Source organism: Tyto alba, unplaced genomic scaffold, assembly GCF_018691265.1.
Source record: "Tyto alba isolate M040663 unplaced genomic scaffold, T.alba_DEE_v4.0 Super-Scaffold_48, whole genome shotgun sequence".
Taxonomy (NCBI): Eukaryota; Metazoa; Chordata; class Aves; order Strigiformes; family Tytonidae; genus Tyto; species Tyto alba.
In genome coordinates this window covers 4991947-5011978 of record NW_024881324.1, presented here as the reverse complement: position 1 = coordinate 5011978, position 20032 = coordinate 4991947, and the positions used below count along the sequence as shown (strand labels likewise).

General features: G+C 40.7%; 1 protein-coding gene across 3 annotated transcripts in view; it reads right to left on the bottom strand.

Moving 5' to 3' along the window:
* The window catches only part of NFX1 (nuclear transcription factor, X-box binding 1), a 70670-nt gene extending 51297 nt beyond the window's left edge, over window positions 1–19373 (bottom strand). For all 3 annotated transcript variants that reach the window (XM_042806797.1, XM_042806798.1, XM_042806799.1), the window contains exons 1-4: window positions 19296–19373; window positions 10079–11128; window positions 6457–6618; window positions 268–345 (exon numbers count right to left, since the gene is read on the bottom strand). In XM_042806797.1, the coding sequence (XP_042662731.1) occupies window positions 268–345; window positions 6457–6618; window positions 10079–11128; window positions 19296–19320 (1315 nt within the window). In that variant the 5' untranslated portion in view covers window positions 19321–19373. The remainder of the gene's footprint in view (window positions 1–267; window positions 346–6456; window positions 6619–10078; window positions 11129–19295) is intronic.
* Between the last annotated feature and the right edge of the window lie 659 nt (window positions 19374–20032).

The following is a 20032-nucleotide window of genomic DNA, read 5'->3' as shown; positions in this document are numbered from 1 at the left end:
TCTACAAAAATCGCTATTTAGATAGTAACATGAAAATATTTAACACTTATGATTTAATATTTATTTTTTAAAATGTTTTAAGCAACATGTGTGATTCTCTGTGCAGCCACCTTCCAATGTCAATACAGTTTTAAACAAGGTTAAATTCCAGGGATGTAGGCAAACAAGCAGAAATATAAGAATTCAAATTTAAAAAGTAATAAAAAAAAAAAAGAGAATCAAAATGACAAAATCGTTTTTCTTTGCAAAAGCAAGCAAGAAACTCACCACAGAAACATGTGTAAGTTTTAGGAACTTGTGTAGAAGCATTCTGACAAGCTGGACATCTCCAACCACTATTACCATCTGTAAATAAAAAAAAATTAAAGAAAAATTTCTTGAGGTAAATAAAGGAGCTAATTTGCAAACACATAATAAGTGCTCTCACCTCGTTTCTTATCACAGCTGCAACCAAAGCAAGTGTTTCAATTTGTTCAGAAGCGGTGAGAAAGCAGGTTACTAAAAATGCATTTTATACAGTATCAAGACAAACACAGCAATGGTACTTCATTTGACCAGGCTCCAACTTTATATAGCAGCAAGAACAAATTTTAAATTTGCACTTTTTCTATTATCATGTACTCTGTTATAGGACATTCTACTAGACTATAGACAGTCTTCACCATATCTAAAGATGTGACCAAAAAAAATATTCAGGTATTGGATACTGACAAGAAAAATATAATTAACTACAGTCTTAAGTGTCACCTGTACTTTCTTTTCCATTATCCTCTCACTTTATGAGTTTACATGTCCTGTAGATGACCAATTTAGTATTGCTTCATGTCCAGAATAAATTAGTGCTATATAAACTAGAACAATCTACTTTAATTAAAGGTGACAATACCTAGCTATTGATTAGGAAATAATTGTTCAAGTCAATATTTTATTGCAGTTTTCTTGCTTCTGCATTTCAGGAGGGTGTTGGTTAGTAGTAAAGGAAAGCAATATTCACAAAGACATTTCCCAAATTCAGTACATATCTGTCTACAAAGAATACCAGCATTGAGAGCACTACTGAGTACAAAGGGGGGACAGGGAGGAGAGATATTTATTTTTATGTTTATATATATAAAAAAATATATATAAACTGATTAGCTCTTACTGTCTCGCAACCATTCAATTAAATGCCGGTTACCTAATAAAGCTGCGATTTTAGAACTGTTTTTTGTGATGAAGACATCTAACCAAGATTTATGGTATTTTCACATTATGAATGCATGAGGGATTGCAAACAGGAAACTAGGTTTGACAAAACAACTGCACTGCGGTGACAGGCACACCTAGGTTTGCTATCAGTTGGATTGGAGACTTCTTACATTAACTATCATCATGCACAATGCCAATGATTTTCACAAACTGGAAAGGATCCAGATTACAGACTGCCTTGACACTCTTGAAAGGTCAATCTAGAGCATGTCCACTCTTTTCAATACTTCGTGCGTATTCACACCCTTCATTATTCTGGTTCATCTCTGCGTCACTAAGACCGCTGCAGAGTGCTCTACAATTATGGGCTGAGCAGCTGTAGGAAAGTGGCACAAGGAGTATACTCTCATATTCATGCCCAAGACCAACCTGCATTTCCTGGCCAAGTTTTTTTTTTTTTTTGACTGCTACAAACGAAGCACCTCAGAGAGAAGTCTTAAAAGCTACAGGTAAAAACTGGCAGCAGGTGACCAAAAGGGGTATCAGCTGACAAATCCGTGAGCACCTTATGTGGTTCCTCCCAAAGCTAGCATGCTAAACCTTAAGGGATTCCCTACGGAATTACTTTGTACAGTATACTTAACTAACAATATAATTCCTTTCATTGTTATTCCATGTTATGTTTCTCAAACGCTGTGAAGGTAAGCCTATCATCACAGCTTCGGGAGGCCTGCAGAAGGCCTCTCCTAGAGCAGGATGCCTAGTCCTCTACACCTAACAGTTTCTCTAGAGTAGAGAAGGTCTGTGTGAAATAGGAACCTTTTACCAAGCAAAACAGCATTTCAAGATATATTTTGTTGTTCTTGATCACTGATTAGCGCTTGCTCCTCTAAGACATAACTACATTCATGTGGGTCTACCCACAAGTAACATGTATGATTGCTTTCCTCCAAAAATACAAGAAGGAAGTTTTCTTTCTGGATTCACATGCAATTACAGTAGGATAGAATGACAGTAGGATGACTCCCAACATCCACATTTATGAGGAGTGGTCCTGCAACCACTCCTTACAAATCCTGATTACTGAAGAAAGTGAGAATGAGGATGACCCTACAGAATGAACATTCCACTCTCATGAATAGGAGCGAAGAGGCAGAATTCCCACCAGAGACACCAAAAGTACAGATGTCTAAGCAAAATGAATACACCTCACTCCTGTTTACTAGAGGTTGTTTCAGTGTTTTCTATCTTCTTCCTCCTTTGAAGATAAAGATTCCTTACTTGTAATTACTTACCAATTTTTTTCCCATACACTTTCATATAGCAAGCATCCCTATTTGTAGCACTTTCAGCCACAAAAATCTTTATCTGTGGTAGCATGACCAGAACCCTACCCCTTTGTATTGTATATCTGTTGTCATAAATGCACGGTGAACAACCTCCTCAGTTTCCAGAATCTTAAAGGATTAAGGAGCTCAAAAGAACCTTGAGTAGGAAGAGCTGGAAATTATATATACAGACTAGGGATCGTTATGTGCAGTTTCAAATAAGCAACTCACCTCTTTACATGCTTGCCTGGATGAGTCATAGATGATTACATAAGAAAAGATCCAAACACATCTGCTGGAATAAAGTGTGAATGCTAAAAGGCTACGTTTCCGAAGGCAGCAGTGCAGCAGGAATTTTCAACAGATATACAATGCTAGATACATTAAAGAAACTCCAAACAAGATTTGGGTCACTTCAGCTGTAGTAGAATATACTAGAATCAACACTGGCAGTTTCATGTTACCATTTCTAAAAGGTTTTATGTGGTTCTCCAGTGAGATAATCTGTATCACAATAAATTATTGCTTTGACTTCTCAGCTAGACACAATCAAAAGCTTTTGTCCCAGTAACAGAAAACATCTGTGTAATATCCAAGGCACACAGAAGGACTTCAGCCCTTGAACAGCATGACTTAAGAAAAAAAAAAAATAAAAGAAAAAAAAAAAAAAGAGAAAAGGAAAAAGGCAAATAGATTCATATTCTGACCACTGAAATTCAAAAGCTGTCTTACAGGCCAATACTGGATTGGTACAAACCACTAACTCACCTGGAAGTGGAGGGCAGGGGCAGCAGAGGGAGCAAAATAGAAAGAGACACATGTAATAACCCAAAATATCTCCAATCCTTCCAGACAAAATGAAAATACCACTAAAACTACCTCCCCTGCAAAGAAGGGAGCAAATGGCGTAAACTTTTGTTCCATCAATGTAAGGGCACAAGCCAAACACCACTGAAGCATCAGTTTTTAAAAGAAGTAGTAGGAGGAAGGGGACAAGAGACAACATTTCCCCTTTATAAACATAAAGTAAAACACCTTGTGGGCAATGCATGTATTCTTGTCAGATTGACCTCAGCTGTGCAATATCTAAAGGTCATATTCCTCCACGATATAATTCAAAATGTTAGTAAAAATGCTTCCTAAGGAAAAAGTTATGTTCTTCCTTATAGAAAATGATCTTTCCACATAACAGCAAAGTGATGTCTGGCAGAGCTGCTCCTCCTTCTCACCGGGACATCTCTAATATACAGTGAAAATCTATTCTCTGGCTCTGAGTGCTACTGACAGTCTACACTGTAGCAATACTGAACTCTGGATGTCAACCACGAGTCTTACGTAAGCAGACCAAGAATAGAGCAATGCCCTGTGACTCCCCACAGATAATCAGGAGATTCTTTCACCTGGCTTGGGCAAACTAAAAGTCATTTTCCAGATGACTGTCAACACAATAGAAGGCAAAGTCTCTGAGGGAAGACACCTTCAGTAAAACACATCTGAAGGAGTCCCTGAGAAGAAAGATACTGTAGAGTGCAAGAAGACTTTGTTATGGTAACCCAGGGTAGTTCTTCACCTCTTCTCACCCGAGTATGTAGAGTCTCAAGCACTTTTTAATCTCACTGACACAGTAACCCACAATAGTTCACTTCCCACCCTCATCTGCACCCACCCTTGCACGGCTGCCAACCTGATGACCATCTGCAAATCTCAGAATTTGGACAACAGAATCTGCATTACATCCTTGAGTCTGCTAATGAGCAAAACAGGACATTGCATATGTATATGTTTATTGGCACACGTTTTATTATCCATCCCTGTGGTACATTCCTTTGAGCTTCACTCCTGAGCAGGGTTCCTTGGGATCCTTTGTGTTGGGTCCCCATTTGATTAGTGATGGTGGCCCAGGGCTCCCACCATGGTGGAAAGACAAAGGTTTCACTTGCTGACTGTTCTGCCTTGTCCCCGAGGGTTCTGCACTCTCTTTTCCCTCATAACACATACCCATTACTATTGATCTGGAAGATGGCTATGTGAAAAGATACCCCACCAAGGATGTTAACTACTTCATCAAGGTATTCAAGACTTCTCTGATACAATGCTGTGATGACAAAAATCATGAGAAATTATGTACATATACATACTTTCAGCCTCCTACTATGCGTCATAGAAATAAGCGCTGCTCTAAGGCCCCAAATAGAGGGACCTCCTCACTGAAATGTTCAGTTGCTTCAAAAACATAAAAGAACAAACACTCAAAACTGATCTTATGAACAAAATATTCTCAGTAGGCAGGAAGTCATAGGTAGCAGTGAAAAGTTCAGGTGCTGAGATTAGAAGACTTCCTGTATTTCATTATAATATTTGCAGAATCAAGCAGGCTTAAAGTAAATCATGTCCAGAAAAAAAAAAAAAAAAAAAAAGCTTTTTCCCCCTTCCAGAAAAACAGTGAAGTATCGACTCAGGTAGATTACAGTGTCCTATTTCTCTTCTGATAAACAGTAATTACTGCCAGGGTGCTACTGAATTCTTCAACTTTGTATAAAGCCTTAGAAGTAGAATCTACACTGAAACGATCTACCATAAAACAAATACACTTTGAAGTACAAGTTCTAATGAAGATGGGGTAGTGAGTCAATAAACATGCACCAATGTCCTTACTGGAGCTACAGAATCAGTTCTACTGAGGCCATCACTTTTAATTTCGATTAATGATTAGCTCAAGTTCTCATACACAGGACACCGTAACACATTTTGCCTATAAATTCTTACAAGAAAAGCAAATGACCAAAAGATACAGCTATTTGAAATGCTGTCAGGACTCAAGCAGATAAGCAAAACCTTCCTTTCACAAGCAGATATTCTCTTGATCAAGCAATAAGCTGTTTTAGGGAGATAAATCAGCTCCAAAGAAGGTGACAGAAAAACACCTAGGAGTTCAGCTTAGGATTTCAGTCTTACCCAAAAATCTGTTCCCTTCTCAAACACTCCAATGCCTTTTTGTTTCAAACCTTGTGCTGGTGTCTAACTTCTTTCTACTGTCAGTATGAAGCATGACCAGCCCTACCCAGAAGTCTGTCAACACATCTTCAGAAAGCCAAGAACTTTTCAACCAATCCTTTCTGCAGGAGATTTACAGTCTGTAAGGACTTCTCTCAAACATTTGGAAGTAGCTGACAGACTGTATTTCCTTGATTCGCCCGGAGGGAGACAGAAAAATATAGAATAGCAAAAGCTAAACAAGCTCAATACAGAAAAAGTTAACCCTACTTCAAGATTAACATTAGTCTTTGGAGCGTGTCTACCTAACACAACTGAACACAGCAGAGAGGCTGCAATTCAGCCTTAACTTACACCAAATCATTCAAATGGCTGCATGTAGTGGTATGAGTTTAAAAAGTGGTATAATACAAAGAATCTGAAACAGTTTAAGCTAACGACAAAGGCAGACGCTTTCTGTCTTCTCTGAATTTCATTTCACCGCATGGCACCGGTGATGGATTTCAGAAGTACTTTATCTGAGAACAGAAGTAAGCAGTGATTTGAGTAAAAGCAGACAACTAATGCTTGAAGTGTTGCTTCTGCTTGGCTGCTCAGCCAATCACACGAGAGAAGATAAGTCATTTCTTGGTATGTAAAAGCAGAGCCACAGAGCTTTGTATCCTGATGCGTTGATTTCATTGAGTGATCTCATACTTATCGTATCCAAACCTGGAACACAGTTTTAGCTAGAATACTAGAAAGAATCAAAACATCTAGGAGGGTTTATATGAAATATCCAAAGAACCTCGAAAATAAAAACACATTTTTTTATTTAAAACTTGTTTTGTTTACAGTTTACTGATTACCTCAGGCAATATTTATAAGTTCTCCAACATAAGAGACACATGAACTTTGCTATTATTTATATTCGAAAGAGAAAATGTATCCAAGAGAGAATACCAACCTTCAGCTTGTGAAGCTGGTGATCGCGCCCACTTCTTAATGCAATTCAGATGGAATACGTGGTAACAATTCTGACAGCTCCACACAGGGGCTACTATTCGGACCACCTCACAGCATACCATGCACTCGTACTTCTCCGTGGTCAACTGTTCAATTAACGACCCTACAAATAAAATAAATTACTTGTGCATGAAACGTCAGATAGCTAAGAAACAAAATTCCAATGAATTTCCAAGATTTCATCTAAATTATACCAGAACTTATTTTCCTGTGTGGCTATAAGCAGGGCATTAGTTTAACGCTGGAAGATTCCAGTTTGATACCTGGTAAGCATTTCTCTAGTGCAGGAAAAGGGAGTAAAAGATTCCCATAGAAGTGTCAAGAGTAATTCCTGTTGATTAATAGCAATCATTCTGATCTTACAAACTGGTTAATAGTTTTAAGCTTGGCAGAAGTTTGAGATTTTACTTATCACTTTATATGGGAAATTTATCTTCACGTAAATTATAAACCAAAAAGCCCAAAGCTCTTAACTACAGAAGTTTCAGCCAAATAATTCCCACCCTTGAGTATTCCTGGAAGACCACACAACAGATATTAACAGCGAAATACCTGGATTACAGCAATAAGCCCCCCAAACTGACTGCTTCAGGAGTGGAATTACTAGTAAACAATAGTCAAAGTACAGGGCCTTTTGAGCCATATGAAAGAACGTGAAAAATTAAGAACTCCACACGGAAGACAAAACAGCCTGAGAACACAGTTAAACGTGCAGCCATCACAAAGGTACCATGGAACTTCAGCTCTGCCAGATTAGCTTGATGAGAGAGTTCAGGCTACCAAATACACTGTGGAAGTGCTACTTGATCTATGCCCACAGAATTTTAGAATACCTTAATTAGAAATGTAAAGTGTAAAAATGTACCATTTTAAATGGTGCCAATACAAGGGAAGATAGAACTCATAATGAAAGACAAAAAAAATAAAATAACAAAAGAAAAATTACTATCAATTAAAAAATGTGCTTTTATCACACATAACTGAAAGCAAGCCCGTGGATGCCTGGAAACTTGGAAGTGTTAATACATTTGCCCTTCTTAACATAAGCACTTTCAAGCTTCTTTTCCAGCCCTCCTACATCAAGCACCACAAGATTTAGAATTAACAGTCACTTGTGTTTTCAGTACCCCATGAATATTACCTGCTGCAAAGAATGCATCCTCACCTAAACCATACTACTTCTCTCCAGAAGACTAGAGCTATTTCATACTCCGAAAAGATAGTTGTCCCATAAATAGTTAAAAAGCATAGACTTAGTCCCCTGAAAATAGTGGCAGATACTGTTTCCAAAATAGCTCCCAACTAAAGCATGCAAAGAAAGACTGTCATTTTGGAGGGGAAAGTTCCTTAAGATTACTATTTCTCATCCTGCTTATTGCATATGATGTTTTTCACTTAATAATGTTGGGAGAAAGACTGAAGTATCTTTAATTTTATTATTCAGGTAGAACCCAGGAGCATGAAAGTTAATGTATTTAAGTTAGAAAGGATCAAGGAAGATCTTAACCCTTGAGCTTCTCATAAGGGAACAAATTTTCTGACTGGAGTTATCTTATGCTTCCCGTTTACACTACTAGCATCTCAGCTCTGAAAAAGATGAGACACTGAAAAGCAAAATCTTCAAAAGATTCAGTACCACAGTTAAGATAACAGGAACTAGTCTACCCACCTATCATTCTGGCAGCAGGAGCCCAGGTTGATATGCTTTGTAAAAAAAAACTAAATATAATTCTCAGTGTTTGTTCAACTGAAAAGGAACCAAAAAAAAAAAACAAAACAAAACCACCCTCTTCTTATTGCTTCTGAAATAGGACTACTTCTGCTGGGTGCTATGAATAACGTGAGACTATTTTCTCAGTGCACTTATCTAAAACAGTAAGAGAAAACTACCTAAGTTGTCTAGAAACAGAAACCAGTACGGTGGCACCACAAAGATTTCCGTTTAATGTTTTAAGTTCCTAACAGCATCAGTTGGCACAAAATTCACTCAGACACTCAAAACCTGTGGGTCTGTTTTACACTGTGTTGTGGTTTAAGCCTGGTCGGCAGCCAACCACCATGCAGCCACTCACTCCCCCTTCCCTTCCAGCAATAAGGAGGGACAGATGAGCCAGGCTTGGGGTTCGAGATAGGACTGGGAGGGGCAGATCACCCATTATGGTCATGGGCAAAAGGGAGATTCATTCGGGGAAGAATAAAAGAACATATATTTACTACAGACACTAACAACATGTAACAGAGTAGGACAGTGAGAAGCATTGCCACATCTTGAGAACACCTTCCCCCCACCCCTCCCTTCTTCCCGGGCTCAGCTCTGCTCCCGATATCTCTACCTCCTCCCCCAGTGGCGCAGGGGCAGGGAATGGGGGGTGCAGTCAGTGCTGCCACTTCTTCCATCTTCAGTGGGAGGAGCTTCTGGAACTTCTCCCCCTGCTCCATCGTGGTCCCCCTCTCACAGGAGACAGTCCTCCACAAACTTTCTCAGACATGAATCCCTCCCACAGGCTGCAGCGTTCCCCACACTGCTCCGTCATGGGTCACCAACTTTCTCCGACTGGATTCCCTCCCACGGCTGCAGCCCTTCCCGAGCTGCTCCGGCGTGGGACTCCCCCGCATGCTGCAATCCTCCCAGCACTGAATTACAGCAGCGGGGCTGCCTTTTCCCACAAGACCCCGGCCTTCTTCAGGCACAGCACCTTGATCATCTAAGTGAAAAACACAGGCCATAAATCAGTGTCTGCCCCACTGTAGATCTCCATGGGTGGCAGGGGGGGCTGCCATGCCGTCTCACCACAGGATACAGGGGGGTCTCTGTTCTGGCACACTTCCCCCCTCCAACTCCTCCTCACCACGTCCCTTCTTAAATACGTTATCGCAGAGGCACAGCTGATGGGCTCAGTTTTGGTGCAGAGGTGGAGCTGACTTGGAGCTTCTCACAGGGGGCCACCCCTATAGCCCCCTCCCCTGCCACCAAAAAACCCCACCACTCACTCAACCCAGGACAACTTGCTTCTATTCTCAACATCCAAAAATAGCATCCAGAGCCTTTCTCTATTTCTAATAATTTTTTGATACTACCATTGAATAAAAAAAATAAAGAAGGGGGGGGGGGGAGGGGTGCAGGGAGAAAAAAATATTGTTAGTAGCAGAATACAGTCCCCCTATCTGGCATTTTCCTATTTCTACATAAAACATGAGAAAACTTATTCTGCAAAAATCAGTTTTAGGATTGTTCCTCAAGTCCCATTGTTCAGAACACTTGGAATTTTACTCCCTGCTCCTGCAACATACATGTTTTAACACAGTGTTTGACCAGGCCATCAGCTGCAGTTTGGTGGTAAAACAAAAACCAAATTTAAACCAAAATCTGCTCTTCCCTAATAAACTTACAGAACGCCTTCCCCCTGCGAGGCTACACATTTACATTTAATTCTACCCTCTGAAACTGATACTGACCTAATATGACATAATAAGCCACTCCATCTAGTCAAACGTAAAGGCAGTTTAAATTATTCGAGATCATATCTTCAATACAGGTGTACAGGATTGTCTAGAAATCTTACCTGTATGAGTTTCTTTGTTTTTTGGTACATCACTTTGCTTTTTCCAATATTGGGTCCAGCTGAAATGAAGTGCAGGTGCCTGATCCCCCTTTAGCAGAAACTTTCTTCCATTACATCTGACAGAATCAGACAACTGATGCCTGATTTCACTGGTCAAGTTTTCATCATGTTTGTGATCAGAGAGTTCTTTCTTCCTCTCATTTTTATCTTTTGGAGTATATGCAAGAGAAGACTTCTTACCTACTCTTGTATTTTTATTACGGTGAGAATCATGTCTTTTTTGACATTCCTTTTCTACTGGAGGTTTATTCCACACAGGCTTCCGGGGATATCTTTTGTTTGCATAATTGTAGCCTTTCTGCTCATCCCCACTACCAACAGGTGCATCACAGAATGCCTTTCCAACAGATGATTCTGAAGAGTCAGACTGAGTCACATCCAAAGATGGAACATTTTCAAATAGCTCTACTTTCTGCTTAGAGCTCACTCTCTTTTCCCGGTCATGTACTTGCTTTCCCTTCTCCCTGAAACCTCTTCCAGATGCATGCATTAGATGCGTTTTCTTTGGCTTTGCTCCTCTACTGTCTGCATTAGGTACCTCCCTGTCACTCTCCGAAGAAAGAAAGTCATTGTATCCTCTAGGAACTGCTCTTCTCCCAGGTAGTACTGCAGCATCTGAAATTCCTGGAACTGCGCCAGCATCAGCAGTATTTTGCCTTATCTTACTTCTAGTGTATGTGCTATCATTTCTTGATCTGTGCCATCTCTGGCTTTGCAAGTTGCGATTCTTCAAACTTTTACTGGTACCAAAATACTGGTGGAAGTCTTCAGAATTCCCATACTGACCTTCTGGGTTACAAAAGCCATGATGCTTCGTGGAAGAGCTTTCATAATCTCTACCTCTTTCAGAAGACAGACTAGGAAATGGTAAATTACTCCTATTCTGAATACTGTTAGAGTCTTTCCTATCTTTATTTACCCAGTTTATATCTGTAGGTTGTCTTTCTCCTGGAATGGAATCAGCAGCATCAGGATTGAAATTCAACGCACCTAAAAAGTGAAAAAATAAAAATGTACGTATAAGACTATTAAATGGCAAACATTTAATTTCAGCAAAATTACCACACATGCAAAGTCCCAGAAGTTCAATCAATCCCTCACTTGACAGAACAACTGAAAACGAGTTTCCAGAAACTAGAGTCGACACACAGTGTTTTGTGGAAGTTACCTTCTCTTGTCGTCCTTAGAAAAAGACCGTGATGATCAAGAGTGAAGAAAAACATCTCAAGCAGCAATGTACGTATAGAAGACACAGAAGTGCTATAATCAGTATTTAACAGGTGTTGAAGTTTTTCCTAGCATGTTTACGTACACAAAAGAACCTGAAGAAAAACGGGTCCTTTAAATACCATGCCTACATCTGAGATTTTAATATTACACAGAACTTCAAATATAAATTAAAATCTATCAGCCAAAGAGTAGTGCTAGTATATGCCTGCATGAACTCTGATTATACTGTTCTACATATAGACATATTAAGTGGTAGAGGGACTACCCAGGGCAGCTTTGCAAAATTATTTTTCTATTGAGGCCATCAACATGAACTGTGCTTCTACTAGAGAGGCATCCTGACATTTATAGGTCTCTAGATAAAACAAAGAGGTGCACATTAGAAATCCTATGTTGCTCAATTTGGTATCACATCATGCCAGTGGGGCCTGCCTGCAATAGCAATTATCAGGTGAGCATCATAGACAGTTTAATGGGCTGTGGCAGATTGGTTAAGTCTTACAAAGTACTGGGGGAAAAAAAAAAAAAAAAAAAAAAAAAAAAAGAGAAGAGGCTTCTAAAACCTCATGCAGGTAATGCCTGTTTTACAGGTTAAATAAGTTGCCTCTGATGGTTGGGGAAGTGCAGTTTATTCATGGTTCAGGACAAGACAAAGAAAGAATGAAGCACTTGGGCTATGAACATAAAAGGGTCTCCAAAATTCTAATGCTATATGGGTCTCTCAAGTACCTATTACTTTACCTTTTCAATAAAGATTGTGGAAATTAACATTTTGAACAGAGGAACAAAACAGAACACTTGAAATCCTTATATTTTTTTTTCAGTGCATTCAGTTTACTTTCAAATGAAGTTTTTTGTAAACCTCTAGGAATGGTCATAACTACTATGAGGGACTTAGTGGCGAAAGCAAAAACATAACATGCAACTTTGTTGAAGCAAGGCTTTAAGCTTACTAAAAGTTAGGAATTTAAAAATTATATTTAAGGATGCTCTTAACCACATAAGCTAATTCATACTTGTGTTTAAAGAGAGACTCAGTTGAAATCACTTTGGGTTCTTCCCTTTGCAAAGACTATATATATATTATTATACATAATGGTATATTATTATATATTATATTATTTGTATTTAATATATTAATACTATGGTATATGTTATTAATATAACATAGTATATTATATAATTATATGCTATATAATATTATGTGTTATTATTACAGTACATATAAATGGCAAATACAAAGTGTTTGGGGTTTCTTGTTTTTGTTTTGCTTTGTTTTATAGGCTGTAATACTAACCTGATTTTGAAACAACAGAGTCAGAACACCAAACAGAGGTCTTTCAAAACAGCTGGGGACTGAGTTAATAACCAATCAAGGGGAGAAAAAGTGGGGAGGAAGGTGCTGACCTCTTCTAACAGCCAGTGCCATGACACAAGGGAATGGCTCAAAGCCGCATCCCTCAGGGGAGGCTCAGACTGGACATCGGGAAACATTTCTTTACTGAATAGGTGGGGGGAAACATTTCTATACTGAATGGGTGGTCAAACCCTGGAAGAGGCTTCCTGGAGAGGTGGTCGATGCCCCAAGCCTATCAGTGTTGAGGCATTTGGACAATGCCCTTAATAGCATGCTTTAGGTTTTGGTCAGCCCTGAAGTGCTCAGACAGTTGCACTTTGATGATCATTGGAGGTCCTTTCCAACTGAACTACTCTATCATTAGGACTGCAGATCCTAGTAGGTACAAAATATTAGGCTTATACCTCTGAAAGAATCTGGACTGCAAACAGCTTCCCTGGAATCATCCTATTTCTCTCCTCTAAGCGCATGTACTCATTGTAAAAAACTCAAACATTTAAAATCGTCCTTTTTACTTTCTAAAACTATACTTGCTTTCAGTTTTTCCAATGTTTTGCCAGTTTCTTTTCTATCACTAATAAAGAGGACTACAAACATAAATTGCAGTCCTTTATAATGTGAACGGCAGTCATTCAGTATAGATCACTCAAAATAGTTTCGCATGTTTTGAACTGAAGACAGAATGCAATCCTGTAATTACATATAAACCTTATTTGAAACAACACATTTTATTAGTTGGTTTAAGATTTCTTTTTTATACACTAAAATTTAAAGTCTGATGGATAGATACAACAAGGTAAACCAATTAGCTTCTTAATGGTTAATAAAAGAATGTTTTTCAAAAATCACCCAGCTCGCCTCTAAAAAGTGTATTATATTACTAAAGACCATTGTTTCTTCAGTTATGAGATGTGGTATAGAAAAATGTATGCATGAATTACAATCACATTGCTGTAGAGCTTTCAAATGAATGCAGTAAATAAACCTGAGTATGTTTTGTAGATGAGTAAAACATACTATCTTATACTGACATAAAAAGACATGCCGTTCATGGCTTTAAAACGCTGGTTTTCTAAAATACAGCCAAATTGACTTTTGAGCATGGCCTAGAAGCAGCATAACTGGGACTTGAAATGTAGCTGTGGAAGTGATATTTTTGAAAGCACTTTCCAAATAATCTATTAAGTTTGAAGAAACAGATGGGAAACCAGGATTTAGATATTTAAAAGCACCTCCAAAATATGAATAATTCATTAGGACTTTTTATATCACCCATGAGTAGGATTCCTACTCTTGCTGTCAGCTTCTACATTATAAAAAAATTCCGAAGTGGTAAATTCTTCTAAAACTGATTTCTGTCTGCCAAGACAAAAAGCAGCAAAATGCATATACAAGTGTAATAATCAGCAGCTACCACTGGCTCAACTTTTCTCTGACATGTTTACCTGTACTAAAATCACAAGAAAAAAAGGAACATCCAAACCTAGATTCCAGCCTGTATTTCTATAAAATGAACAAAAAAAAAAAAAAATCACAATACCTTTAGAAACAACCTCTACATTGCAAATTTTAATAACTCTGAGAGTTTGAATGTGAATTAAAATGAAGCCTATGAAACTCATGGTTTCATGTGTGTTCTACCATAACATTACACATTGCACCACTTCAGCATTAACTGGACAAAGCCAGAATACCCGGAACAAGGTTAGGCAATCTGTGTGAATTGTCCTTCAGGAAAATAATCTGACAAGGACACTTTTAAAAATATGAAGCAAATTAGTAAGTACATGCCTCGTCTTCGTAAGTACAAACTGCAATTCAAAACCAGAGTTTATTTTGGGGACCAGTACAGCCAAACTTAATAACTTAGGTACTTCTTTTCTGAAGATATCAACAATGATATTTGAAGGTGCCACTTCAAAGGCATCATGCCTAAATGACATTTCTTAACACAGTTTCAGCAAGATAAATTCAATTAGATTTTGAAGATACATTAAACAATGTACCTTAATTAGGCAGAGACTGTATGAAGTTGATAATTAAGAATAAATATAAGATAAAATATGTATATATACTGAAGAAGTCCAGACAGAAAAAAAAAGTATAATGGGTACAAGAGTCCTCAAAGTAGACCCAATAGGTGTCAGAGGTAGTACTTCTTTATTCTTAAATGAATTCAGCTCTATCTCTTAGATAGGAAGAACTCTAACTTTCCTTCTGAAGCTTCAGATCAATACAAAACTGGAACTAAATAAAAAACAGTGATTAGTACCAGACTGGACAAGCACTTAATTTTAATTGACCACTTCTTATTAAGATACCCATCAATTCAACCAAAAATAGTGCCACCTGGAGTACTGTGTGCAGTTTTGGGCTTGACAATACAAGAAGGATATAGAAATATTAGCATGTGTCCAAAGGAGGGCAACAAATACGGTGAAATAACTAGAGGACATGACTTACAAGGAGCAGCTGAGAATACTAGCTTTGTTCAGCTTGAAGAAGAGGAGACCAAGGCGTGACCTCATTGCTGTCTACAGCTTCCTCGTGAGGGGAAGAAGAGAGGGAAGTGCTGACCTCTTCTCCCTGGCACCCAGTGATAGGATGTGAAGGAATGGCTTAAAGCTGCATCAAGGCGGGTTCAGGTGGGGTAGTACTAGGAAAAAGTTCTGCAATGAGAGGATGTTCAAACACTGGAAAAAGCTTCTCAGGGAAGTGGTCATGGCCCCAAGCCTTTCAATGTTTAAGAAGCATTTAGATAATGCTCTTAGATACCTGGCTTATCTTATAGGTTGCCCTGTGTGGAGTCAGGAGTTGGACTCAGTGACACTTGTGAGTCAATTCCAACTCTGGGTATTCTATGATTGTACGTTCAGTTTATATACTGGTTCCCAGTAGAAGACAAAGGTAATTTCACGACAGACGTCTTCAGGTTTAAAGCAATTCAAATAACCTATTCTTTCACCTAAAGACAGATGACAGTACATACACAACAAACTGTTTGTGTCAGTACTGCATATATCCAGACAAGAAATGGTCCAGTCAGATGAACACATATTAAAGGTAAGACACTCCTTGCAGGTTTTACGGTACCTATATTACACTGTACCACCAAAAAAAAAAACAAAAAAAAAAGAAAAAAAAAACCACCCAAAAAAACACTAAACCACTGCAAAAAAAAAAAAAAAACACACACAAAAAAACAAACAAACACACCACACAACCAAACCCAGAAATGGTGCATTATGGAAATCTGAGGCTTTCCCAGTAGCACTGGAAGCTTTAAACCTCTTCCTCACAGAACAAGCCTGATATTTTCTTCTTCTCTGATCATTTTTTACATTCACCTACAGCATCCTATCATTTCCAGAGATGACACAGATTTACAGACATAAACAGGAGTTACACTGCTTGAGTCTTTAAGCCTGAAACAATACAACCCATTTTCATGCAAAATAATCTGCCTGCCCAAAACTTATTGTTTATTCCAACTGTAATAGCTCGTATAATAAGAAATATGCTCCCTTCTTGCTACTCTGGACAAAAATTTTTAAAGAAATATTAACACACAAAATCATCATCATCACAGAATGACTGAGGTTGGAATCTTGAGGCCATCTAGCCCAAATACACTGCCCAAACAGGGTCAGCCACAGCAAGCTGACTATGACTGTGTCCAGCTCGGTTTTGAGTATCTCCAAGGACTGAGAGGCCATGACCTCCCTAAGCAACCTGTTCCAGTGTATAACCACCCTCACAGTAAAAAAGGCTTTTTCTTGTGTTCAGATGGAATTTCATGCATTTTAATTTTTACCTTTTGCCTCATCCTTTCACTTAATATCACTGAGAAAACTCTGGCTCCATATTCTTTACTCCCTTCCATCGGGTATTTGTACACAGCACTGAGATCACCCTGAGACTTCTTCTCCAGACTGAACAGTTCCAGCTCTTCCAGCCTCTCCTCATATGAGGGATGCTCCAGTCCCTTCATCATCTTTATGGCCCTTTGCTGGACTCTCTCCAGTATGTCCATGTCTTCCTTGTACAGGAAGCCCAGAACCAGACACAGTGCTCCAGGGGTGGCCTCACCAGTGCTGAGCAGAGGGGAAGGTGAACCTTCCCTTGACAAACTGGCAACACTCTTCCTAATGTAGTCTAGGTTACTGTTGGCCTTCCTTGCAGAGAGGGTGCATTGCTGACTCATGGTCTGCTTATAGTCCAACAAAGACCCCAAGGAACCCTGTCTGCAGAGGTGCTTTCCAGCTAGTTAGCCCCCTGTCTATACTGGTACACAGCGTTATGTTTTTGTCTTTTCATTATATTGTCCAAATTCAGTACATCCACATTTTGAACAGAATATGAAGTTTTAGCTACTCCTTTTCAAAATGACATAGGAGAAATATAAAAGTAGGTAAAGAAATATAACTTTGCCAGAAGTAACTTCATCATCATAAGAGAAGTATCTTCTACAGAACGGATTTTTGCATAAATTTAATTTTTTACTTTCGTGTTCACCCTTAGAGTGGGCTACTCAATGTTTTATAGCAACTCCCTGGCATCTTCAGCTTAATGATGTGTTGTACCACATATAACGACCCTGTCATTGTGAAGGCAAAAAAACAAAACTACATTCAACAGCAATTATGGCAACTGATGGAAAAAGAATGTCCATTCATGGCTATTAAATACAAATACCATCTGTCCCTCCTAGATACACAGGACTGGAACCTAGAACGGTGTATCAGTGTGAATAATCATTCCACAATTGCCTTGTTTCTTATATTCTTCCCCTTTGCCTCTTATACTCATTACCTGGGCCTCAATAATCATTCATTATTGGCAAAATACCCTGGATGGGCTGCACATATCTTGTGACCATTCTTTGACCTCAACTGCTTCCCCGCATCTACCCTGAGAGCAGAAATATCTTTCATATTTAAGGTCTCAAAATCATATACTCACTCCGCCCATGAAGCTGCAGGGCAAAAGTCAGTTCCAATCCTAACACTGCATAAACCCAATCTGAAACTTACCTACAAGACAGTTCTTGATAACATAGTATGTATTCCCATAACAAGGAATGAACTCCAGAACTTAATGCCATGTGACGGTATTCTCTGTTAGCTTAGGTATTATAAAGCAAATGTAGAAATGGTGCACCACCCAGACTAATCTACTGCTTTTCAGTAAAGCTATTTTTAGCTCAATATTCTCAGTTAAGACCCTTTATTCCAATACATATACACTGTACAGAAGGTTTTCAGGACCAGAGCTGACTTGCAGCCTGACAGCATGGAAGATAAACAGACAAGCAGACATGTGCATAGACCAGCTTCACTCTACCGAAACTATCAGCCTCCGCTCTCTGAGCCATGTCCCAGGCCATTCCACTTCCCACAAGGCAGCTGTGGGCCCATTTTCATCCTATCAAAAAATGAACTCAAAACAACTTTTCTGTTATGATCGCCAGGCTGCCAAGAAGTGAGGAGAAGAGACAGAGGATGCTATTTAGGATACAGGCTAATGACAGCCTTAATCTGAATTAACATTAGGGTGCTGCAAAAGTAGAGATTCCTATTTTCTTCTTCATCTCAGCCACAAAAGTCCAGGATTCTTCCTGGGAGAAATCTAGCGACGCTATAAACAATTAAATGAGTCAGTTCATCAACTGACCGCAAAGTGACATTGATTACCTGAGAAGTCTACCCAGACTACAAGAAAATCAAGAGACATGATGAAAACACTAAGTATCATTAATGACTCTGGGCAACAGTGTTATTTCTAGTTATATGCTCAAGACACAATTACATAAGTGTTGTTCTGTTGTTAAGTGCCCCTAATATATGATAAATCATTACATGGGAGACTGGAAAACGGATCTTGAAAAGGTATCCCCCCTCCTCCTCAGCAGCCACGCCCAGTAAAACGAAAGTTATTCTGAACCATAATGAAAGCCAGCAGGGAAAAACAACGGGGAAAAAAAAAAAAAAATCTTTTATTTCCCTTGCGGCATTGACTCCCGCTCCAGGAGGGGTCCCGAAGCCGCGCAACAACGTGAGCCCTTGCCTAAAATCGCTCCGGGGCAGCACGCCCCGGACCTCCGCTCCCAGTCCCCACGGAACGCCGCAATTCCACCGCAGCCCACGGGCCGTGACGGGCCAGGCCGCCCTGTGCAGGCAGCACCGCCCGCCGCCGGGCTGCGCGGGATGGCCGCGCGCGGGAAGTTTTCCCGAAACCGGCCGACTCTTTTGTCATTTCGGGCCGTTCGTTTGTCACACTGAGCAGAAGCTCGCGCGTCGCCCCCTCAGGCAAAGTTTCCCGAGCCCGCCAGCCATTTTGGGCGCCGCGAAGCTGCGGCGGGCGCAAGAGCGGGGGTGGGCGGCGGCAACAGGTGCTGCCACAGCCCGCGCCCCCCGACACACACACACACACACACACACACCAGCGCTCGACCGCCACGCCACGCCACGCCACGCCACGCCACGGCCACGGCCCCACCGCCCCGGAGCGGTGACTACTCCGCTCCGCTCCGCTCCTCCCCGCCCCGCCGAGCGCCGCCGCCACACTCACCCGCGCCGGGCCGCGCCTCCGCCATGCCAACGCAACCCCCCCCACCTCCTCCTCCTCCTCCTCCTCCTCCTGCCGGGGGGTGTCTTCGGCTTCCCGGCCACCGCGCGCGCGCACCTCGCGCTTCCCCCCCCCCCCCCCCCCGCCCAGCTGAGCGCGGCCCTGCGCAGCCGCGCTGGAGCTGAGGGAGCAGAGGCGGGGCCGGGGGGGGGGGTGCGGCGGGATGGGCGGGAAATCGGGAACCTCGTCCGGTGCTGCAAAAGGGGAAGAAAGGGGAAAAGCGGCAGAGCAGTAGCGCGGGCGGTAAACTGGGCACGTATCTGGCAGCCAGCTCGCCTGCCGCGGCCTTTGCGGGAAGGGGCTTATTGTGCTGGCTGCGCTGCAGAGCTCGGCCGAGCAGGGCAGCCCCTCGCTCTGTTTCAGGGCGTAAAACAGCTGCTTTCCCTGGGCACAGGGTAGAAAGTAGGGATGTGTCGCCGGGCTGGCTATTGCATCCTGCAGGCACTGCTCGGGGGAGGTGGCAGGGCCACACACTTGTCATCCCAAACCAGTGCTGGGACTTAAGATTCTGTTAGGAAGACCACACAAGGATTCCCATACTGAGACAAATCTTGCCATGCTCCAGCTACAGGTACTACCGAAACAAATCTTGCCGTGCTACTGGCACTACTGAGACAAATCTTGCCATGCCCCAGCTACAGACACCCTATAAAACTGCATGCTTTGTCATACTGCGGGTT